The sequence below is a fragment of the Eretmochelys imbricata genome, chromosome 6 (assembly GCF_965152235.1).
Source record: "Eretmochelys imbricata isolate rEreImb1 chromosome 6, rEreImb1.hap1, whole genome shotgun sequence".
In the NCBI taxonomy this organism is placed as follows: domain Eukaryota; kingdom Metazoa; phylum Chordata; order Testudines; family Cheloniidae; genus Eretmochelys; species Eretmochelys imbricata.
This window is the reverse complement of record NC_135577.1, coordinates 37,384,731-37,408,531: the sequence shown is the minus strand read 5'-3', so window position 1 is coordinate 37,408,531 and position 23,801 is coordinate 37,384,731. Positions and strand designations below refer to the sequence as shown.

Here is a 23,801-nt window from a genome sequence, read left to right as displayed (position 1 = left end):
TTCAGGAGCTGAACCATTAATCTATAGGACTGATTCAGAAATACAATGGATCAAATACAATCATTTTTATACACCTGGTGGCAGTAGTTCCAAGTGTGCTATAACTTGCATGCATCTACTGAAATACAAGCAATTCTAGCATGTAGAATCAATATTAAGAACTTGTCAATTAGTTGTTCAGTAACTGTTCATTCTAGAATACACTTGACAGTACAAAATAGTCAATCTAAATCAACAAAAACACAAAGAAATTCAGATTTAAGTCTAGTAACATCATTAATTTGCTTGGCTGTGATTAATTACAAATTTTCCCAGGTCTTAGATCACTATAGGAACTAGATGCAAGGGAAATATTTGAAAACATTGTACAACTATTGTTCTACAAAACAAACTTTTACAAAGGTTCATTTTATCACCTAATATTTTTCCTTAAAAAAAAAATTGTTTTTGCCATTACCATATCCGCAACATTGATTCCATTTCCCCAAACTAAGTCAAAAGTTCCATTAACATAGCCCACTTTGGAGGCCACATCCTCAAACAGCCTTCTCAGTGGAGTGGAAGCTGGCAGGTTTAAAGTGATACGTTCATTCACCGTCTTAGAATTGGTAATATCTTGTATTATACACAGCACTCTGGGTTCATCAGCAGCGCTTTCTATCTGAAATCAGAGCAGGCAACTTATTCAGTAGGTTACAAGGAAAGATTTTTTTAAAAAACGATTCCTATATCTCTAAAGTAACAACACTAACTATAACAAATAAAATTTTGCTACACTTTGCAAATTTAAATCTAAAATTTTTATTTTAGAAGCATGGAAATTATATGTTAAATGTTAAATGCCATGGCACGTGCTAGCTAAGGTTCTTCTGTAATTTCTGTTCTCATGCTAGCTAAATTATGGTAGAGCTTTTATGTTGTAGAAACTCCTAAAGATATCTTAACTAGTCTTTTCACATTTATGCATGTATGTTTTTACATATTTTAGAAAATCAATCAGAAACACACACAAAAATCAGAGTTCTAAAGTACTAGAAATTAAATGTTACAGAAAAATTACTGAATTTTACAAGAAAGCAAACAATAAAAGAAAGGAGACTGAATCAAGTGTACTCTGCTCATTTAATCAGTGTAGGTTTAACCTTACAGCATAGTAATTTTACATAGTATGCTTTGTAAAAATAAAGGAATATGAGAACTCAACAGTTCTACTAAACCTTCGTTGAAAAATGTATGTAAATTACCAGATGTATTCAGTAGCAAAATGAAAGTTATCAAGGTTGTAGTTCAGGTACATTTGTCCCTGCATAATTAAGTTCTGCAACTTACAAAGCACATTCTGACATGTTTGTTATTATTAAAATAAAATAAAACAGGGCACGCAACACTAAGAAAAATTGGGACTCAACCATCATAGACAAACTTGTATCTGCAGCGGCCTTGCTCTTTCATTTTTAAAATTAAAAAACCTATATATTATATATATAAAAACATACACACTTAACAGTTTAGTAGTAAATGATCCACATAATTGGCTTCACAATTCTGCTTTATTTCTTTCTTATAATACTAAAGCTGCTTTAGGAAATCTATATAGCAGAAATCCTGTTAACAGGGAATGAGAAGGCTTTGTGTTTGTTTTTGGGGAGTCAGGGGGTAGAGAAATAATTGCCTAAGACAGCCATCCCGAAGTTCCAGCCATGAGACAAGAGACCAAAAAAACAAATCAAGGAAAGTGGCTCACCACCTTATTGGTTCTTAAGACAGTAAGACACAAGATCTGCAACCTACAACAATCTTGGGGGCTGGCTTTAAAACTTCTGAACCTTCAAGAAAATCATTCTTTTGCAAAACTCACTGTAAAATGAGTTAGGACAGGAATTATATGCTGAATGACTTGAAATGAGTAAATCATCTTTGCTAAAAAGCTACTAGTACATATTGCTCTATGCACCATTTTATCTCTGGAAAAAAAAATATTGGAATATCTGATTCTATCTCAAATAAATCAGGAGAAAAACAATCGAACTAGAGAAGAGCAAGAAAACTCCATAGAGAAGGGGGTCACAAAGTCCCCGAAACGCAAAGGAAAAGACTTTTTCCAATGTTGTGTTTCAATAACAGTTACTGTATAAGAATTGGAAAGCCAAAGATCCACTGACACACTAAAATTAATCCCCAAAAATTATTTCTAGGTTTTGGACTTCCAGATTACTAAGGAACAAATCATATTTAAAAAACAGACCATACCAGAGTGAGGGGTGTGTAGAGAGGATAAGAAGTCTCCATTGTAACCAGTCTTCTGAATTTTGTAATGTGGAAAGCACAAGATCTTGCCTCCTGCAAATTCATGTTAAGAAGCCCAGATGTCTGCCCATTACAGAACAAGCACATTATTCTCAAAGGCAAACAGGTTCATGCTGAGATATTGCCAATTTTTGGTGGATGAAGACATCGCAGGTAAACAAGAATTATACTCAGGCTGAAAATGTAACCTATGACTTAAAATCATCTCCTAGAGAATGGTCCTTTCCTGCTAGAAGGAGAGCTACAGGTAAGACCTTATAATTAATTCTATTTCCACACAAACGGCACTGTAATACATGAAAGTGAGAGACACGCAAGCAACTGAAGTAACAGCTTCACAGCTGTACTCTCTGTGGAGAGGGTCTATACCACTGAGCCTTATATGAGGGACGGAGGCTTGTAGCAACAGCCAGAGTACCTGAAATCACACAATGCCAATATGGATACTAGAGACCTTAAATGCTGAAGTGATTTTTATAGCCTTCTCCAAATAATGCTTGAGGCATCTATCTAAATCATCACTAATAAAGCACTACAACACAAAGTGTCAAAGAGTAAGCAATACTTCTACATTAAGTGGGCTGACTTTCCATTGTGAATTTTCTCAGACTGGGAAGCTTGATTTCTATAGTCTGTAGGTATGCTGGATGCATTCTTCAATGCGGAACACTTAACATGAAAACATGCTCTTCACAGGTAGAAGGCATATTTTCCAGCAAATCTGCAACACTTCATTCATTTCATCCTTTCTGGAGAGTCTTATGGTCTGAACTCTCTGAGGAGGAGAAAGCATACTGCAATTGTGCAGGAATGTAAACTACACACAACAGAAAGAGTAAAGGAGTTCAGCAGAATACCAGCTTTTCATAGATTGTGGGAGATAAAGCAATATCAGGAGAATAGCACATAGAATAGGATTGCTATTCTGGAGGACAATCCTGCTCCAACTGATTTATGCTACTCTGATACCCAGCTCTTTTCACTTCATCAGCTAGTCCACATTCATCTAACTGGCAGGCTCAGTGTGGTTTGAGGCATCAGGGATCATGTGGCTTCACCTGCCTAGCTATAATCCCAAAGGGATAGTGACAGGCCACCATGTACCATAGAGCACCATGGGACCAAACTGTATAGCAGCACTGATTTATTCTAAACCCATGAAAAAAACCCCTCACCGTCCATTCCTCCTCCTCCCTCCAAGGTTCACAGTTGAAAACAATGACTTCAAATGTAATGATTTTCAGTACGGATTGTTTTTAGGATGGGTTTTATCCACTATGTTCTCTAAGTAGTCAGCACCATACTCTGAACCTTGACTGCCACAATGTCCAAGCTGGCAGTTACAGAACTCTCTCTCACTGTGCGCCATGGAGGACAGCAGACTTGCAGCCTGCTTCAGTGGCTCATCTCCCTGACTTCCTTGGCCGATTTTCTACAAGCAGCCCAGCCAACACTTATGAGTTCTGACTCCATGGAATAGGACAGGGAGCGTACACGGTAATCCAATTAACTCCCGCTTGTAGGAAAAGCTGAAGACCAAGAGCCAGCTAGTGGTATTAATAGTGTTAAACACCTAGAAAAATGTAGGCTAACAAACTGAGCTCCAATAATTTCTGTGTTAGCATCTCTGGGGGTGTTGGAACACATGGTTAAAAGTGATCACCAATCACAGGCAGAGTGTCAGGAGTAGAGCTACTAATTCCACTTTACAGTTTGCCAGCTGAGAGTCCTCGACTTGTCCTTCCCATCTGTGCCCCCCTCAATAACCCGCAGGACAGTCTCTTGGCCGTTCTCCAACCCACAATTTCCCCCTTACTGTACTATCTATCTCTAAGGCATCACACTTGGTTCACTGGAAGACAAAGTTGCAACGAGCAAAGCACAGTTGGTTCTCCTGCAGAGGACCTGAGTCAGAGGGCACTAGTGGTGGCTGAGGGAGTTCAGAGTGCAACACATCAATCCCAAACTGGTGTTGAAGGTGCATAAAAAATAAATTTTATTTTATTCAGGATGACAAGTACTTATTACTTTATGCTGTAAGCTTTTAGACAGCTGGGTTGAGCAAACAGTGTAGTTCGCCTTCAAGTTTGTGGACAAGTTATAACGCATACACGGTAAAGGCAACACTTAGGAGCCACAAGTCTCTAATTTATTATGTTAGATATAGGATTCTATGTGATTGAGTCAGCATTTACAACCCATGCTTTTAAATTTTAATCAACAATTAAACAATCCAAACAATTAAACAGGTCCAAACTATCAGAGCCGTGCTAGATGCTTGTAAGGGACAATATACAATTAAACAGTGAAACTAAATATATCAAAGCTTCTATTGTTAGGACTGCATGTAATGAGTTTTTTTAAATCCATAAAACATGCAAAGAATTTAAGTAATTCATGCTAATGTTAAACAAAAGCTAGAGTATCATGCTGTTATTATGTATCTTGGTTATCACTCTAAATAGTTGACTTCAGTTGTCACCTGTGAAAATTTCTTCTTCATTTCATCAAAGAGATTTTGTCTGCAACTCCAAAACATATCCTATAAAAAAAATTAATATCATAATGTTTTAAAAAAGTATAGATGTTTTGTTTGCAGAGAGAAAGTTTATTCTGTATGCAAAGTGGATATGACTGATTATCAGCTTCTTATACCTTTTTTAAAGTTTATTTAAAAAAAATTAAATCTTCCAGATCAACTGAAATTTACAGGGCAAACTCTGCTAGAGAATTTGGTTCTACATTTAAGGTGTGTAACTTCATAGAGTAAAAGAATAAACAGGATTAAGAAACATGTTGGTAAGTGATTATATGCTATTTATACATAGTAAAAAAAAATTAATGAGCACAAAAATATCAATTTAAAATAAATTTAAATTAAAGTAATGTAATTCTACTTGTTATTTTTCCTTTTTACAATAAGTATTTATCTAATATAGGGACACTGCTAAACAACTTTGCTGGACTGGTTCAAGTAACCAGATCAGAGTATACGCTTTTAATTCAGAGTTTATTACTCCATTTATAAATTATTATATTAGTCAATTTAACAGGGGTTCATATCAGATTAGAATATTTTCTTTAGCAGTAGAGTAATTTCAGTTAATGTGAACCAGTTGGCAAAAATTCTAAACCACAACTTGTGTAAGAAAAGATACTGTATACTATCAGATTTGAAAACATAGCATAAGTTTTTCTAAATCATACTGATAAATGTATATTATAAACCTACATCAAGTTATGCTGGTAGTTTAAGCCTTTTTTTGGTGAAATGTTTCAGTTTAACAGCAAACCATTTCCTTACACTGGTAATCTGAGCAGAGTAAATTATATGTGGACCGCTTCAAATTCTTATAGCATTGAAAACTGAAGGAATTCTAATAGTTTAAATTATTAAATAGTCCAAAACAGATACCAAATTGTTGTATTTCTTAATCTATGCCCCACTGTATTGAAATATTTAGCTGAAGTTAATATTGTAGAAGTCTTGGTGTTACCTTTCATAACATTGCCAAAATACTAAGGAAGCGATCTGCAAAATCCCATTATGTTTCTCTCTACAGAAAAATTCAACAATAAATACAAAATAACCAATTTTTGTGGAGATGCATGCCAAGTGTTGACAAATTTAAAATTAACATTTTACCCTTTGAATCTCTGACTAATGGGACAATATATCTGAAAGTACAGTAGTGTGGTGTTTAGCCTGAGGGGGACAAACGTAATAAAATAAATTAAATTTGGAAAAGACCTATGATGTTCTGTAGGTATGTGCCTTCTGCTGTCTCAACTGCATGCTCAATACTGGTCTATATTATTGCGTTACATAACATATGAATGTGACCTTGAGAAGTGAATGCAGTACATCAACTGAACTATAAAAAACCCACCAAAATAAGATTGATATATTAATCTGGCGGATAATCGGTAAAACATATTTTGTATCTTTTGCAGGGTAAGAAGTTCTTTTGATTACTTTTGAAGCTGTCAATAGTTTCAAGAATAGTAATTGTGTCTAGCAATCCATAAACATGAACTGATAAGAACCAATAGGTTTAGCAGCAGTTTAAAAATTAAACTAAAAATCCCACATGTTTTTGCTCCCTATTTTTTGGATTACCTGCTCTCAGTAAATCTTTACAAGCATTTTGTTAAATTGACTTTAAAAGGTTTGTATTGTTTACTTTAAATTCATAGCTGAATTGTAGGTTTGCCACAAGCCCCACATAATGAGCAGCCTACAAAACATAATTTAGGAATTACTGAAGCTTTACATGCTACTATGAAAATCACTGTTACATTCACCAGACTGTTAAGATCTTCAAGTCTCAGGGCTTGTCCTGCCAGTGGACAAGTCAGAAAAGTTCTAAATGACTTCACTGCAACAGGTTCTGGTTGGGAGCAGACTGGATGTTCAAAAATTGTTCTGCTGCTATCTCCAAGGAGAGACCAAGTTATTTTACAGTGAAATGAAGAAAGGGAGTGTACTAGAGGTATGCCTGTAATCCTGAAAGGAGGCAAACCATTGACAGATGTTCTAAATTGCTGAATCCCTGGATTATCCATAACCCACTGTGCATCAAAGTGGGAAGCAGCTGAGCCACTAGCTGAAGGACTGACAGAAGAGTCACAGAATCCCACTGGAGGAAATACCTTTCCTGCTATGAGAATATGCTCCAAGAACTGCTGTCCATTCTGACATGCAGAATTCCTGGAAAAGATAAATGAAAAGTCTCCTTCGCTAAAGGATGTCTCTCAGAGAACATAAAAAACATCTCTTCCTCATGGAGGCAGAGACACCACAGAGGGAATAATCAGTCCAGCAAATGCACCAGCAGATGGAGCGTTCAATTCTAGCCTCACACCTGCAAATAAAAGAAACCTCAGCTCTGCTGGGTGCACAGAAAGATCTATAAGTTATTGCTGTGAAGAGCAGAGGATCCAACCCTAGAGAAAGTGTCTTTATAATGAACTACTGTAAGATTTCTCAAGAGTTTTTATTGCTTTATAAATTCACTTTATCTGGCAAGCTTTGAGTTTCACTCATTAATTTTGTGAGGTATTTAACATTTTGAACCTGTCCAGGAATCAACTTGAAAAGTAAGTATATACCAAAAAAAAAGTTGAAGCTTTAGGAATTGTAACAGGATAAGTAGTGACAGAGAACATGTATATCTAGTCTAACTTAGTTTCCTCACTCTGTTTCCAATCCTTAGTAATTACTTCATTGTTATTGAGAAACTGACCCTTTTTCTTGATACAACAGAGACATGGAAATCTGCCACTTGGGTCTTATGATCCAGATCATGGTATTAACTACACTATTGAGAGATGGACTGCTGCTGAAGTAGACAGTCGAACTTAAAAGAATTCCTTATATTTCCTAAATACAATACATTTCTGTGATTAAAGTCACTCAGTCTTAATACCACACACTTACTTTCTTAACTTCACTGATTTGAGACATATTACACAGCTATTTCCTAGCAGCTGAAAGTTTATATTTTTCAAATACTGCAGTATGAATTAAACTGCATGCATTCTATTCTGCATCTGAGAGAAAAGCTATCTTTGATATCCCAGTATCAATTCTAAACTAACATTGAAAAGAGATAAGACTGTACTGTACATGAAAACTCCTAAACATATTTACCTATATTTTAGAAATTATAAAGTTACACCTCACTAACACTTAATGGGTTACATAATATGTTTTGTAAAGTACAACAGGAGAGCTACTCTCCCCAGCATGAGGACTGGAGAATGCCCACTAATTTGTGTATGTTTTCCTGCACAAATTCAGCCTGGATACCAAACACTGAGGTCAACTTTCTAAGGTCTTGATGTGCCCGGAAATCCCCCGGCACTGGAAAGAAAATGTCTGGTGCCATGGCATCATCCAGTGACAAGGACGATGAAGAGTAGCTGGCTGCTCTTGATTCAGTACTATACCCTGTCCAATTAAGTCAGGCTGTACCTGCTCAGAAGTAGCATCCTCCAGCTGATTATGCAGCATGGGTGGCTGTGCCACAGGTTTGTTTGGTGATCTTACCCTAGAGTGGGTTGAAGATTGGGACCTAAAGGAATGGAGAGTGTCCCATGGATTCCATGGCATCGGTGGCCAATAAGTAGCAGGCTAAGCGCCCCTATATCTACTGTGTGATCAGTACCGATCCTGGTACTGATCAGTACCAGACATATCCCCGGATCAAACCATAGACCAGGATCTAGGGGATGAAGGGAAAGTGAAAGAAGATCTCAAACTCGACCCTGATGAATCCCCAAAGTCATCCAGAAGCAATGGAAATAGGTAATTTCTAGCAGAGCCAACCACAGTCCAGCCTCATCTGAGATCCAATATGTTGACTGCATCGGCTCAACGTTGGTAGAGAAGTTGATGCACAAAGGGTTGCTCAAGGCAACACGTTCTCACTTGGTACCAACCCTGAACGAGATCCCAGTTCTGAGGTCATTACCAGTTCTAGCACTAGTCTCATTAGGGTAGCCAGGCTCAAGTGCAGTACCGAGGACGGTGTCGGTGCCGTAACTACTGATGAAGTCATGACTGCTAAGTGTTCCTGAGTGATTGCAGAACCTGGGATCGAGAGGGAAAAGAGGTCTGACATTGCCCAGTTGGCTAGGGACATGGTCATCACTGGTACCGAAGTCATCAATAATGGATTCATGCATGGCGCCAGAGTAGACGGTACAGCCTTGTGATATTGTCTTGGTACTAGGGAATGGGTCAACAGCCCAGATTTCTCACAGGTACCCAAGGAGCCATAGTGCTGGTCAGCACAGATTACCGACAGCTCTCTTAAAGATCTGGAGCGGCTGTGGTCCGATTTATGGGTCCTTTTTCTTGGTGGATTCAAGGAAAGGGAATGATCTCCCCTCCTGTTAGAGGCAGGCTCTGAGTCCTGCCAAGGAACATCAGCATGCTGTGGCTTCAACGGTGGCTGAGGAGCTTGCAGCGTCTTTGGTGACTATATAGGCTTCACAGCTCGCTCCATCGGTGCTGCTTGAGTCTCAAATCCCTTGCCAGCAGTGTCCTTTTCTTAAAGGATGTACAGAAGGAGCACATGTCCTTAATATTCCCCTCTCACAGGCACAAAAAACATGCGTGGGTATCACTATTCACAACTGCCCATCGTATGTGTTTGTGGTGCTATGTTTAAATCCTGGTGAAGGAATTCCACCAGGGAAACTACAGCTAAATAACCTAACTAGCCAACCTAAGGTACTACTAATAAACAACTAACTAAGCTATTTACAAGAAGTTCTCAGAGACAGAAAAAAGGGGCAGTGTGAAGAAACACCATTAAGAGTGTTTCAACTATAGCAGCAGGCAGTGAGAAGGAACTGAAGCGGACAGGGTGCTGCTGCCCTTATATAGCCTGAGGAGGGGCTATGAGGCAAATGGCACAGCACCACTCCTACAGGTATTGCGAGGCAAATTTCTCCAGCTTTGGTACACTGTGCACGCGCACCTGAGTGGAATATATTTTTTCTTTTTAGCCAAAGTATAAACAGAGTTAAACCAGACACCTCTAACACACTTACTGTGTACTTATCTTCTGCAAAATACTCCAATTAAAATAGAGTGGGCTCCACTTGACCTCTGATTTCTAAAAGTAAATATAAACAAAGAGGGTGCATTCATGCAGGCACTGGACATGTTTGGTAAAGCGGAGAAGATCAGTATGTATGTGAACAGCAGCATATTTGGAGACCAGATTACAAAGTAATGGGAAAACTAGGTTAGAAGGATCATCTGATAAAGCTGCAAAATGAAAGTTTCCAATCCACAGACAGTTTTTACTGAATGAAAAAAGGCACTTTCAAATATAACTTGAAGAATGCTCTTTTAAAGTATAACAGGTCTTACAGTTTGTTTTATCTAAAATTTCTCTTAATGCTGTAATCCTCAGTACAGCATATATTTTGTAAACATTATTTAATGTTTACTCTGTAATGCAGCAAAAGTGTTTTCCAACTACTTATCTAACTAATTTTGAAGGGACATTTCTGTTCAATACTGCAATCAGAATCTCAAACACCCCAGGTAAAATTAACAGCAATTTTGCGTATGTGAGTATGCAGAATTGAGCCCCTAGGACATGTTAAACATTTTGAATGTTTTCCAAAAGCCTAATATTTCTTTTTTTTTTAAATAGACTTAAAAAACTTAATGTAAACATTCCCACATATTTGCAACTCAAAATACTACAGCCACATGCTAGTACATAAGCACCAGAAGTGGGAAAAGGGGAAACTGCTCAACCACAATGAAGGAAATCCAAAGCTGATTTTCAGAGCAGACCAGTAAGAACAATAGTTATTGCCAAATAATGCAACAAGGAAGGAATTATTTAAATTGCTGTTCTGTTTCTCTTAAGATATCTTGAAGAATTCTCATTTCTGGTCTGAGAAACTTAACAGAAACCAGGTGGCAATATCTAAGCCCTTCAGGTTTTATAGCCCCTACAGGCAAGAGTAACAGCAGAGGAGTGAGCCGCCACCACTCATGAGAAGTGGCTCACTTAAACATGGCTTTTTTAGTGATCACCCTACACAGCAAATTGTCTTCAAATAAAACAAAGATTGGATAGACTTCAAGAGTGTTAGTCTCCTTAAAGTAACATTTCAAAGACCTCTTAAGCCAGAGAAAGGCCTTTCTACACCTACATGTCTACCCAGGTGAGAACACAGATAGTAGGCTTATTAAGTAGAACTGTCACTGCACTGGATAAGAATCTCAGATATGAGACCATAGCACCACTTTATCCTTGTCAAACTTGGTATTGGTGGATCAGTCACAAGAGAACTTAAACTTCTGTCACTCTTTATGAGCTGGTCATTTCCACCAGCAAAATGACCTGGCTAAAAAGGCATTTTTGTAAGTTTTGTCAAGACAATATTAATATGGGCCTTTTTGATCCAAATTTTGAAAGCATCAAGCTTCCCAAAAAACTGATGACAAGGGGTTGCAGAGAGGGTTGCAGAGGGTTGTGTCTTTATTTCATGACTAATTGAAAGATGTCAAATGAACCCAGCTGAAATTCGGTTTTTTGTTTTAACACTCAAGCAAGGTATTTTGGGGTGGGACAAATAAAGGGACCTGTTTGCACCACACATGTCCACATCATCATGCACTACTTTGACTTTTTAGTATTTATCCTTGGAAAAGGTCTCAAAAGAAGAGTTTGAGTGATTCTTTGGCCATGAAAGCCTATTACTCCACAAACTGAACGTTTGCTGCCGCAAAATAGTATACCCTTAATCCAAATAAATCATGGCACAAATATAGTTTTGGGTTCTGGAATAAAAGACTGTTTGCCCAGTCTTTCCTCTAGTCATCACTGCCTTGATCACCATACTGGAGGTGTGAAACAGACAGGTATCCTCAGAGGGGAATACTTTCTTGACCACGTTAAAGGCAGAGACAATTATGTAAGGTGTTTGCCACACCATTGCTAGACAACAGGAAAACAGAGTTCAAGTTCACAGAAACTATATTGAATGAAGAAAAGGAGTACTTGTGGCACCTTAGAGACTAACCAATTTATTCGGATGCATCCGATGAAGTGAGCTGTAGCTCACGAAAGCTTATGCTCAAATAAATTGGTTAGTCTCTAAGGTGCCACAAGCACTCCTTTTCTTTTTGCAAATACAGACTAACATGGCTGTTACTCTGAAACCTATATTGAATGAAGACTTCTGACCTAGAGGTCTCTTGATTTTGGCCCTGGTACATTCACAAATGGGTACCATCTAAAAGCCATAGTACCACAGCTGGCCTCAAAGGCCAACCAAGCAAAGTCCCAGAGTACAGGTTTTGATCTTGGGGCAAAACACTCCAACTGTATAGACATCACCAGTAGGTTTCAAAACAAGGCCTGAAGTAAGCAAAGACAATACTGCAGCCTCTGAGATGACTAAGATGGACATGGCAAGGTTTGTGAACATATACGCTACCACAAAGTCTCCCAAGATCAATCTCATTATCCTGAATGTAGAATGGTGACACTGGGCACTTTCATGTGGTTACTTTGCCAGTAGCAGGCTCAGCACTGATGCTTCTTAAAATGAAACAATGCCTCATCAGCCTAGCTGCAGTAAAAAGGGGTGCTGGAAGGGTACAACCAAAAACATTTCAGTGATTAAGGTACCCCACTGGCCTAGAGGGAAGTTGTGCCAATGTGGGCAGCACCAGAGTGTCCTAGCATTCAGTGATCAAAGGTGACTCAGCCTTATAATTCACAGATTTCTCATCTGGCATGAGGCTGCACTAAAATGTAAAAGACTTAGTGGAGTCTCTAAGCTTGCCTCATCATGGAAATGGAAGCATTTCCCTGACTGAACTGCACTTATGGTGATGCCTACAAGTAAGAGATCACCCTCACACCATGTGCCCACGTTCCAGCTACAGATGCAGTGAACATGCTCATCTATTATCTTTCTGCCATTTCTCAAATGTGTAGTCTCTCTTCCTCCTGAAGAGTCAGGAAACCAACATATGGGGGGGGGGGGGGAGAGAAGGAGCATGAAAACTATGCAAATCAAGAAACCTTGGAAATTAATAGGAATAGAGGCCCTGAAACAGATGAAGTAAGAGTGTGTTGAATCACTGACTGAAAAATACAAATACGTGAAGACTGACCATGGAACCAAAGTTTTTCCAGGGTCCCTGGAGGCTGGCAATTCATCAGTGCTTCTGCTCTAGAAGCCACAGAAAGGAAAAAACAAAAACAAAAAAACAAAAAAAACCAGACCTGACTAGAATGCAGGGAAAGCTACCAAAACAAAAAACAAAAAACACCCTATGCTGGCTGGGCAGGATAAAGACAAGCTGGAGTTGCCAGCTGCAGTTGTGCTGTTCCTGCATGGAGGTTCATTGATGACAGCAGTCAAGAAGGTACTGACTGGAATGTTCAAACAGCAGCAGCTAACCACAATATTGTGAAGAGAAGATGCAGCTTGTGCTCATGCTACTAGAGCCCTTAGAGGGCAAAATGCCCTTAAACCCTAGTACCCAGAAGTGAAAATCCTGCACAGATGGTATTTTTAAGGAAGAACACTTATGGGGAAATATTTCAAAATTCTACAGAGTATTACTAAAATAGTTCTGGATTATAGACCAGGAAATTTTTAAAATAATTTTTGATAATGCAGTTGCTATTTCATCTTTCATTTTAATTAGATTTAGCTTTGTCACCGTTCTCTTAAAAAAAAATCTCAGCGCAACCAAAAAACAACCCAAACTATTTCTGCTATTAATTTAGCTAGTACAGAATTCCCCCATGTTTTTGTTTTTAACCTATCATGCTATTTAACACATCCGCTGCTTTGAAACACATTTCTAAGTGACACAAAAATAAATAAAATGCTAAATGTGCACATGCATATAGTGTAAACCTTCTCCCTCACTAGAGGGCTCCTGTTGACAAGTAGTGACTCAGCCAGTGACACAGAGGTGGTGTTTAAATGTTCAGGATGTGCAATTACAATTAAAAGAACCTCTAACTTGGATGAACTATTGCACATCTACCAGTCCCAAGTTTTTTAACAGGCCCGTCAATCTGAGATCATTGGCAAAATTTTCCAAAGCACTTAAGTAACTTGTAGCACTTTTTCAAAGTGACTTAAGTGCCTAACTCACTTAAGTGTTTTGAAAATTTTACTCAGTCAGTTCAGAAATAATTTTAATGTAGCTTCAGGTAGACCCCTGCCAATTTTTTATTATTTTACCATAATTCTTCCTATGTTTAAAAATGAGTTTTTCTCCCCCGTTGCTATGCAAGACGACCCATTCAAATGGGATAGCAGTGAAAGTAGCTATACACTAAATGTAATTAAAATACGCAAAAAGTAAATAAAGAAAATATTACTTCTCCAATCTGTTACTGCAGTTGACAGCTGAAAAAGTCAGATTGTTACACCTGCAATATTTTCATTTTGAGCCACACATTCAGATGTGTTCAATAAGAAAAATTCTCAGAAGAGCAGCAAGACAAACAGAAAAAGGTTTTTTAGCTCTGTTACCCTCCCCCCCCCCCGCCACTAAATTAGTAAACGATAGCAAACATTATGTATTTGATTACGCCCGGAGACACATCTGCACCAGGAATTTCAAGCTGGTTTCTTAGAATTTGGGACATTTTAACAACTGATAAACATGAACGGATGGCACAAACATTTAACTTTTGATGACACAGCAACCTTAAATTTAATTTTCTATATAATGGTGATCTATTTCAGAATGTAAAAGGGCCTGGAGTCTGTGTCTGTATACTTAAGTAAGATTTTTAAAGCCAGTAGCATACTAATTCAAAATTATTGAAAAAAAGATTAGAGTCAAGCCTTGAAGAAACAAAGGTCTTAATTGTGCTATCCCTAGCTCAGATAAGTAATCTTTACAAAAATAAAATCTCCTTAAGGCCAAAGGAAGGACCATTTGAGAAAGGGATTTGACCCTATGTTAATAATGTAAATAAATTCTATCAGCAGAACCAGCTTTTGGGGAAAAGGGGCATAGATCTACTTAAAATGTTTTTTTTAAATAAACATTCCCACTTTATACACATAATTGAATAGTCATTGGGCCTGAGAGACAGACTGAAAATGCGTGTATAGCCTTGTGGTTAGGACAATTATATGGGAGGTGGGTCCAGTCTCCTTATTCCAATCACTCATGATTTATCCAAAGTGGAACCGCTTTGGAATCTATGGGACTGAGCTCTCATGTGCTCCTTTTTACCCCTATTTCACCCAAAACGTTTGGGTGTGAACTTGAAATCTAATCCTCCCACTCCAGTTTCTAGGAAATGTGTGTGGTTTACCTTTCTCCTTCAAGGGACTGGCTGCCCCAGCAATGGGTTGAGCTTCCCCACACACCCTGGAAATATTACAAGCATCAATTCTTCCGAGCAAAAAGGGAGAAATAGGGTAGGGCTGCCTCCATGTGAGGCATCTCTGACAGCTTTTAACAGCGGAGGAGTCAAGCAAGGGAGATTCTTCAGCTCTTTCCCCATAGCCAAATTCCTTTTTCTGCCCCACACTCTTGGAGTTCAGGGCCCAGTGACTCCAGTGCCCTAACCTCAGCTTCTCTAAGGGAGGAGTATTAACCCCCCAACACATACTCCACTGGGATGGCCTTTTGCTCCCCACATAGTAACTCCTTCTCCTGCCTGGCTCAAGGTTCTTTACATCTACACAGACCATCAGGCAGTCCCAGGCTGCCAAGGCCAAGGGAGCAAGATTACTGCCCACCATCACTGGGGAAAATGAGTCAGTGCTGAGTGGCCAAGAATGCTGCTAGGAGTGGTGAGACACCAGTACAGAGAGGAAATGCTGGGGGCCAGAACTCCACTGTGAGTAAGGACACAGAGGCGCAGCTAACAGGTGCTATGATTCAAGACTCTGCAGTGAAAGGGAACATGAGGCACAGCCAAAGGTGATGTGTGTCAGAGCTCCCCTGGAATGAGGGAGACAGTGGGTAGTTAAGAGTGCTGCCAAATTCATGATACATGGCAGAGTGGGAAAAGCCCCAAATGGAGGTAGTGTAACTGTTAAGGATGGGAAGTGGTGCCCCTTACTCTATGGTTTCAGGATGGTCTGCTGAAAAGTAACTAAACCTGAGGGAGAATGGGGAGGACACATTAACCTCTCCTTTAAGGGATGTAAACATGGTAACTTACCTACAATGTTGTCATTAAACTGTATTTTGGTATGATAATTGGAATTGTTTACTGACAATCTAGGAAATCAAGTGAATAAGTAGTAAAGCAGATGCTCTGTCTAGAAGTGGGATTCCAGAACATACCTAGAGTACCTATTATATACCCCTACTCTCTTTTTTTTTTTTTTAATAAAGGGGGAGAAATGTGATGTATTGGTGGTTTTTTCCTGTACCACTTCTGAATTTTGGATGATTTTATGAAACTATATCATGAAATTACTGTGTCATGGAAAGCCTATACGTATATGAGTCCCCCATGAGCTAGCCAGACTGTGTCATGTCTCTGTCAGGCCACAGACAGTGCTGAGCAATCAGACTCAATTATAATATATTCAGAGTAAAACACCTTGGGACAATATGTTTGCTCTGCATGGAAAAAACACTTTCTCCTCTTGTCTGAAGGGAGGTGGGTTTGGGTGTAATGGAAAATTACCAAAAGGCAGAACAAAAGAAGCAGGAGACCTCAGCAGGATTCTATAAATCGACTCACGGGGAAAGTGGCAGAAGAATCATTTTGTACCAGACTAAGATGAGTGAGACTGTTGCAGATGCAGGGTAGGCAAGGAGGTATATAGATTCCCCCTCCCCCAAAGGACTCATAAGGGAAGGGTGGGCTAGTGAGTGACATTGTGTTTCAGATGTTCTATTGTTTAGTATGATTTGTACTCTGCTGTACATAATCTGTTAAGTAAAGAGCATAAAAGTGATAGTCTGAACAAACTGTGTGTCTTGTCAACTGCTTCACATCTCAGAGGTACTTAAACTGTAAACCAGAAGTTTCACGTCTTTAGGGGTGGAGTTCCAGGAGAGAGGTGTGTTTAAGATGCGGGGAGTCTGCAGGGGCAGTGCTTGCACCCAGAGGGGCTAGGCAAATTTCAAATATTGGAAACTGCTGTGCAAATGGGTGCCAGACAAGAGATCTGAGCCCCGAGATTGGGGCAATGGCTTGACCCCATTTAGGCCCCATCATCTTAAAACATCCTGGGGAATCCATAGGACTGAGGTTTGAATTTCCCCACACATCAATCCTAGCAGGTGACCATGAAGGGGTGCTTGCTAGGATCTGTGACACCCGGTATACACCATGTAAAGAAAATTAATAGTGTAAAATTGGTACTGTGGAGAGACCTAGTTTCAGTGGCAAATATATATCACTTTTCCTCAATAGATCTCAAAACGCTTTACAAGAGGAGATCAGAATCATGATGTCCATTTTACAGATAGGGAACCAGAGGAAGTGACTTGCCAAAGGTCACCCAACAGGACAATGGCAGATCTAGAGTCCTATGCCAGCACTCTATTATGTTGCGTAGCCCAGTGAATATTGCTCAGATCACTGTCATGGAAAACTCTTATAGCTGTTACAATGAAAGAGCTAACAGCATACAGTAGCAAAAACAGCCTAATTTGTTTCGGTTTTAACTGGACCTCCGATCATCCACTTTAATAATGGGGTACGAAGTTTCCCTACTTGTTTGTCACACCTATATAAGTTAGCACTCTGGATTAGAACACAACAGAAATGGAGGAGGGAATAAAGTTGTAAGATTTTACAGAAGCAACATTAACTAAGTTTTAATATATTTTAATTATTTCCTCTTTAAAAATATTATAAAAATGCTTTTGGTCTCATGAGCACATTGAAGTTGATAAAACTCTGTTGGTTTTAACATATACATAGTTCAGAAATCCTATTTATCCAGATGGGTAATTTTCTCAAGAACCGATCAGACATCAGGGTGACCTCCCCATCAAGAACGTCATTTGTTTGCTCAAGGGACAATAGAAATGAACTTTTTAAAAAAAACTGAAAAAATTGTGTTGAATTATTAGTTTCTACATAGCAAACATTCAGGAAAGCCTAATAGAAAGAACTCAGAAAAAGAACTCTTCCATGCATTTATTTCCATTTCCAAGTAATTTCAAAATCCTCTATTCTGAAACCTTTAAAATAACTAAAAGTACAATTATAAAAGAATAAAATCAGAAGCTTTCCTGAAACAAGAAAACAGAAGGAGGTTACACCTTCACAATATCTCAATTGCCATTGCCAGCAATTTGCATTACCAGCCCTTGCTCCCATCTCCAATTCCAATCCAACCACTGAATCAAGAGTGTGGCCAGCTTTATGAGCTGAACTAGCATCTGCCTCAAGTGGCCATGAGATCTTCCAACCGTCCCAAAAGAATCACCACCAGCATGGACATTGAAAGTTCCACACGCTCAGTCACAGTGCCTCCAATGCCACTACAGTGAGGAAATACAATAGCTCACATATGCCCTTTGCAGTGCAGAGAAGCCATCTATGTATCAACAACTGTTCCACCTTGAAACACAGGTTCATCTACAAGATGGAAATATTGCATTTAATCGAGTTTTGGACTGGAAGGATTCACTTCAGGTGGTTGTAAGGCAACACAGTCTCACACACTCCCACCATTGATCTAATGACAGCAAGTATAAAGTACACATACTTTACACTGATAAGTGTACTTTGGACATTTCAAGTTTTCACATATTCGTTCTCCTCCCCCACCAATTGCAAATTAAATGACACCTTGTAGCAGCTACAGAAATTGCTTACGTGGGAAAGAAACATTAGGATGTAATAATGCATTTTAATTGCAATTTAGCAGGTGAAAAATAAGCAACCAACATCATATGACCAAACTCCTCCCTGGGCAAACTGCTCCATAGATCAGAATGTGGCAACTATAGCTCTATAAGAAGTCCCAAAGTTAATGGTATATCACTGAATCCTTGCTAAATTTTATGTGATCAATATCAAAAAGCTATAAGTAGCTTGTTTGCAGCATAGTAACATATGTTACAGTATACAGCTACACTTGAACATAACCACTGACTCATACAGTGTACAGGGTAAGTAGCTTCCAGTCTCCTCGGATATAGGCTGTATCACTCACTCCTTAACAGCTGGAACAAAACAGTGTTTAAAAGTCAGCCCTTTCAACAACTAAATTTGGTCCTCACACTATTAACTCATGCAGATCATTTAGAACTTGGAAGAACAAAAAAACCCAATTAAAAAACACCACAGCTTCTATAAGCTTTGGGGTAGTTAGAATGCCTTATCATACTTATTAGCTAAAGGAGATCCTGAACTCAAAGCCCAGTACCAGCACTGCAAATAGCTAGTAGATAGTAAAGCAAGAAGAGGCAGATAAAAGGAAAACCTTACAGCACATTTATTTTAGATACATAAGTTGTACCTATCAGATGCTCTACACAAAAGAGAAACAGTTTTATGAAACAGTCAACAAATTCAGATATGATTAACATCAATAAAACCCTCTGAGCCCACAGGACTAACAACTTTCCCACACATACAAATGCCAAACCCACATTCCCCTAAACAAAAGCCTCTGAAAACCAATAACCATTGTATAGCGTCTTCCCCCGCCACCGGACTGTTTAATGTCACACACTTGGAACACATGGCCTTTGAGCACTGCATCTGAGGGCTTGTCTACATTACGCACTGGATCGACAGGCAGCGATCGATTGGGGGGGGTGTGTCAATTTATCGCGTCTAGTCTAGACGCGATAAATAGACCGCCGAGAGCTCTCCCGTCGACTACAGTACTCCACCAGAGCAAGAGGCGCAGGCAGAGTTGACGGGGGAGCATCAGTCATCAACTTACCGCAGTGAAGATGCTACGTTATTCATGTAGCTGAAGTTACATAACTTAGATCGAAACCCACCCTCCTCCCCCAGTGTAGACCAGGCCTGACATAGATAATGCTACTGATGCAATAACTGGACGAACCAGCGGGCTGGGGAGAGCCCTGGCCAAGCTTCAGACATACCACTACAAGCCAAACTTCTGGTTGTGCAGCTCACTCTGAGGCCTGAGGTAACAGAGCTCATCTGGTGTTGGAGGAACCCAGCGGTCAGCGTGGAATACAGTCTCCCACACCTTCCACCCAGAAACATCTTTCATGATTTTGGCCTCCTCCTCGAGATTCCCCCGTAAGAGCTACAGGGTCCTTCGATCTGATTCTGTTTGCAGGACGGGAAACAGGTGTCTATATCCTCAATCTGCAGGCACCTCCTCTCTCTGTTCCCCTTGACCAGGTTGTAGTAACCCAGGAGCAGGCTGCCAATGCAAAACAAGCTATAACCCAAGAGACTCCAGCTGGGCAGGTGCTGCTTGTAGTCAGTGGGACTGCAGCCCAGAAAAAAGGCATTCCAGAATTGAGGACCATCAACTGAAAATACTTTGCCATTAACCGCTTCCCACTTAAAGCAAGAATCAGTTAAAATCCAAACACGCCAGACCACCTTAACTACCATGGTCTCTCATAAGGAAAGTGGCATCTCCAATCTTGTAGCTGTGACCCATACCATTTAGGGCTTTTACATCCACGCCTTCAGCCGACTAGTCAAGGAAACTGACATTTTAAATATCATCTTGCCATTTCTGTCCCAAGCAAACAAAAGTGGTATTAAGTAAAACAACATGGTTCTGTATGGTCTTTCAAGAGACCCTGGTTCAAATCCCACTCTAATTTCCTGAAGCAGCAGAGGCAGAGAGCATGTGCTGCCAAAAAAAAAAAAAAGTGTCACTCAGCCCTCTGGGAGGTGGTAAGAAAACAGTGACTCCTTCTCTACCTAATAAGCAGCAGAACTGAAACTTCAAAAAGGCTCACACCATTTTCTACTTGTGGAAGTACAGTAATGCAGGAATCTCACAGCAAAATCAAGGAAGGATCTTTTGAGTTTCAACAGAGACCCCGGAAGACACAGCTCACCCACACCTCTCTCAAAATAGTGTTCCCCTAATGACACTATTATTGAATCTAACAGGTGTAGCTCATGAATGCTGCAATAAGAGATTTGTTAATCTTCCACACACCCTAATTGAAGAAGGGCACACTGAAAAGTACAACATAAAATGTCAATATCATGTGTGTTATCTGTAACAGAAGTAGGGATCTTGAAGGGTTTTAAGATACCCCCCCCAATCTGTTTCTCTCTCATCAAAACAACTATTTTGTAGGTCTCATATTTGCATTATAAAAAAAACTGAATTCGGTTTACAAAAAAGTCACAGAACAGTTTACTTCGTTACAAAGTAAATTGTCAATGCTTACACCATTCATAGTGGTGTTCCACTGTAATTACTTACAAAAAGTAGTGAAGTGTAACTTAGAAGACAATCTGAGAAGAATCACAACCAAATATGTAACTTACAAGGGGATTATCGCTATACATCATTTACAAATGTCATGAAGTTTTCTTTAAGATATCCAAACCCATGACAACTCTACAGGACATCACACCATTAATTATTTTAAAACAGTTATCTTCCTCTATCTATTCCCTTTACTTCTTTCATACCAAAGGAAAAAAAAATCTTAATCTGAAGCACACATATTCTGAATACATTTTAAACCCGTTGAGTTTAAAGTGTATATACACGAACATACACTAAAAAAAAAAAAAAAAACCTAAAAAGGAGTAAAAACTAAAAAACTAAAGAAATGGCCACAGCTAGATTCTTCTGTTAATCATCCCTATCTAGTCAAGTAACCACCACAAGTGCCACAGGCTTTTTCTGTCAATCTCCTTTATGTCCCAGTTTTCATCCACCTACACTGGCTATATCCCCTCCTGCCTTGTGGTATTTTTGTTTGTTTGTTTTTTCAACCAAACATTTTATTTTTACATTTTAGAAATATTTGCCTCTGAAGTACAGCTTTCCATTACCTTATTTCCTTCAATTATACAGTACTGTCACACACACTCTCTCGTATCTTACATTTCTATGAAATTCAGGATTATTTGTACTATAAAGTTCTCAGGAATCAAGGTCTCAAAATGCCAGGCACTGTACAAACCAGTAATAAGAAGACAGACCTTGCCCTAGAGAGCTTACAATCTAGATATACGACAAGACAGAACAGATGGAGAAAATAAGCAAATTTGGGTGGGAGGACAAAGTAACAATAAGAGTTAGAACAATTTAATAGGAATGTAAAATCATTTTTAAAAATTAACTGAGCCTATTAATTTATCTGTCAGATCCGCACACAGTTCTCAAAAGAAAGAATTTGCTGAATACCTTGCATATTATTAATGGTCTTAACAGATAATTACATATCACTTTGTCCATCACTTAAAATCTACTCTCCCACTCTCTCAATCCTGAACAGTATTTTTGGACATATGTGATTTACATGAGAAGCATCAGCACAAAAGGATAGGGGCTTCGTTCTCTTCCACTTTGCTGTTTGTAAGAGACTAGGGATAAGGGGGAGACCACCTCCCTCCTTCCCCATTGCTGCAGAGAGACAGCAGCCTTTTCCAGCAAACACGAACACAATCAGCTGCTAAATCAATTCTCTTATCACACCCCCAGCCTATCACAAACATTCTTGCCCTTCTCCACCACCCTCAAAGAACCACACAGGGAAGATTATACCTTTTCTTCTCCAAACTCCACCCATGAGCCCAGCCTCTCCAAACCCCATAGACAGAGGCCCTCCCTCCTGTCTCCACCCCTTCTTCACTCAGAGGGCTTCCCCCCCCCCCCAAAACTCTCAGATTGAATCCCACCCTGGTGCCCTCCCACAAACTCACCTACTTCAAACAACACCGACTCCGGCCTGCTTTCCCCCCACGTGTCATATGGACAATTTCTCTTCCTTAAACCCCAGATACGGGTCCCCAGTTAACTTCACATAGGCATGGAGCTTTTCCTACCTGCCCATCCAACACCCCAGGCTCCCTGGAACCACACAGACAGGGTTATCCTGTAACCTCTCTTTATTCCCGCACATGAGCCCTGGGTCACACAAGGGATCTCGCTACTCAAGCTTCACCTCTTCCTCCTTTACACACACCTCAAGACAACCAATTTCCCCCTCAGACCTCTCATACGGATACGCGCTCCCCTCAACCTTAGAAAAACCAAGGCCTCCCCACATTCATGCTACAAGTGCCTCCCCCCGACTCACGCTGACAACGACACACAGTGTGGCCTTCTTCTTCCCACATAAAGTGAAGAAGGGGTTTTTTTACCCACGAAAGCTTATGCCCAAATAAATCTTTTCGTCTTTAAGGTGCCACCAGACTTCTCCTTGTTTTTGTGGATACAGACTAACAGGCTACCCCTCTGATACTTGCCACACGCAGTGACACTGACAGGTGCCTTTCACTACCCTCCCCGCCCCCCAAGCGGGCCTTGCACTTACACTGCAAAGACACAGCCTCAACCCCACACGCCCGTCCCCCTCATAGGGACCCACACATGCACTCCCGGCGCACTCGGATAGGGATTTCCTTCCTGCCGCCACTCACAAAGAGAGGGGCCACCGCACACCCCCCCGGGCCCGACCCGCAGCGGGGCCTCCCCACCGCACGCACTCCCAGGCCCGAGCCGGAGCGGGGCCACCCCGCCGCACCCTCCCGCCAGGGCCGCGCCGGAGCGGGGCCACCCTGGGCCCGCCGCCCCCGGCCGCGCACCTCCCCCCTCACGTACGCCCCCGCCCGAGGCCTCCCTGGCAGGAGCCCCCACCCGACCCCGCCGCACGGGCCCCACCTCTTTGGGAACGAGCTGGTTCTCCTCGCTGGGCACCATGGCCGGTGGCGCGGCGCTGGGCCCGCAGCAGGCTGGGCCGAGGAGTCGTCAGCAGCGGCCGGAGAAGGCCGAGGGACGCGGGCGGCTCATCCTCTCCCCCGTCAACACACCCACACACCCCACCCCGCCAGGGCAGCGCCGCGGCCCCC

General features: G+C 40.4%; 1 protein-coding gene across 3 annotated transcripts in view; it reads right to left on the bottom strand.

Moving 5' to 3' along the window:
* Positions 1–23,767, bottom strand: part of USP47 (ubiquitin specific peptidase 47) — a 94,490-nt gene extending 70,723 nt beyond the window's left edge. The window contains exons 1-3 of one of the 3 annotated variants that reach the window (XM_077818413.1): positions 23,614–23,767; positions 4,790–4,849; positions 458–661 (exon numbers count right to left, since the gene is read on the bottom strand). In XM_077818413.1, the coding sequence (XP_077674539.1) occupies positions 458–661; positions 4,790–4,849; positions 23,614–23,652 (303 nt within the window). In that variant the 5' untranslated portion in view covers positions 23,653–23,767. The remainder of the gene's footprint in view (positions 1–457; positions 662–4,789; positions 4,850–23,613) is intronic. The other 2 variants (XM_077818416.1, XM_077818415.1) reach the window with 2 other exon arrangements.
* Positions 23,768–23,801: the final 34 nt, after the last annotated feature.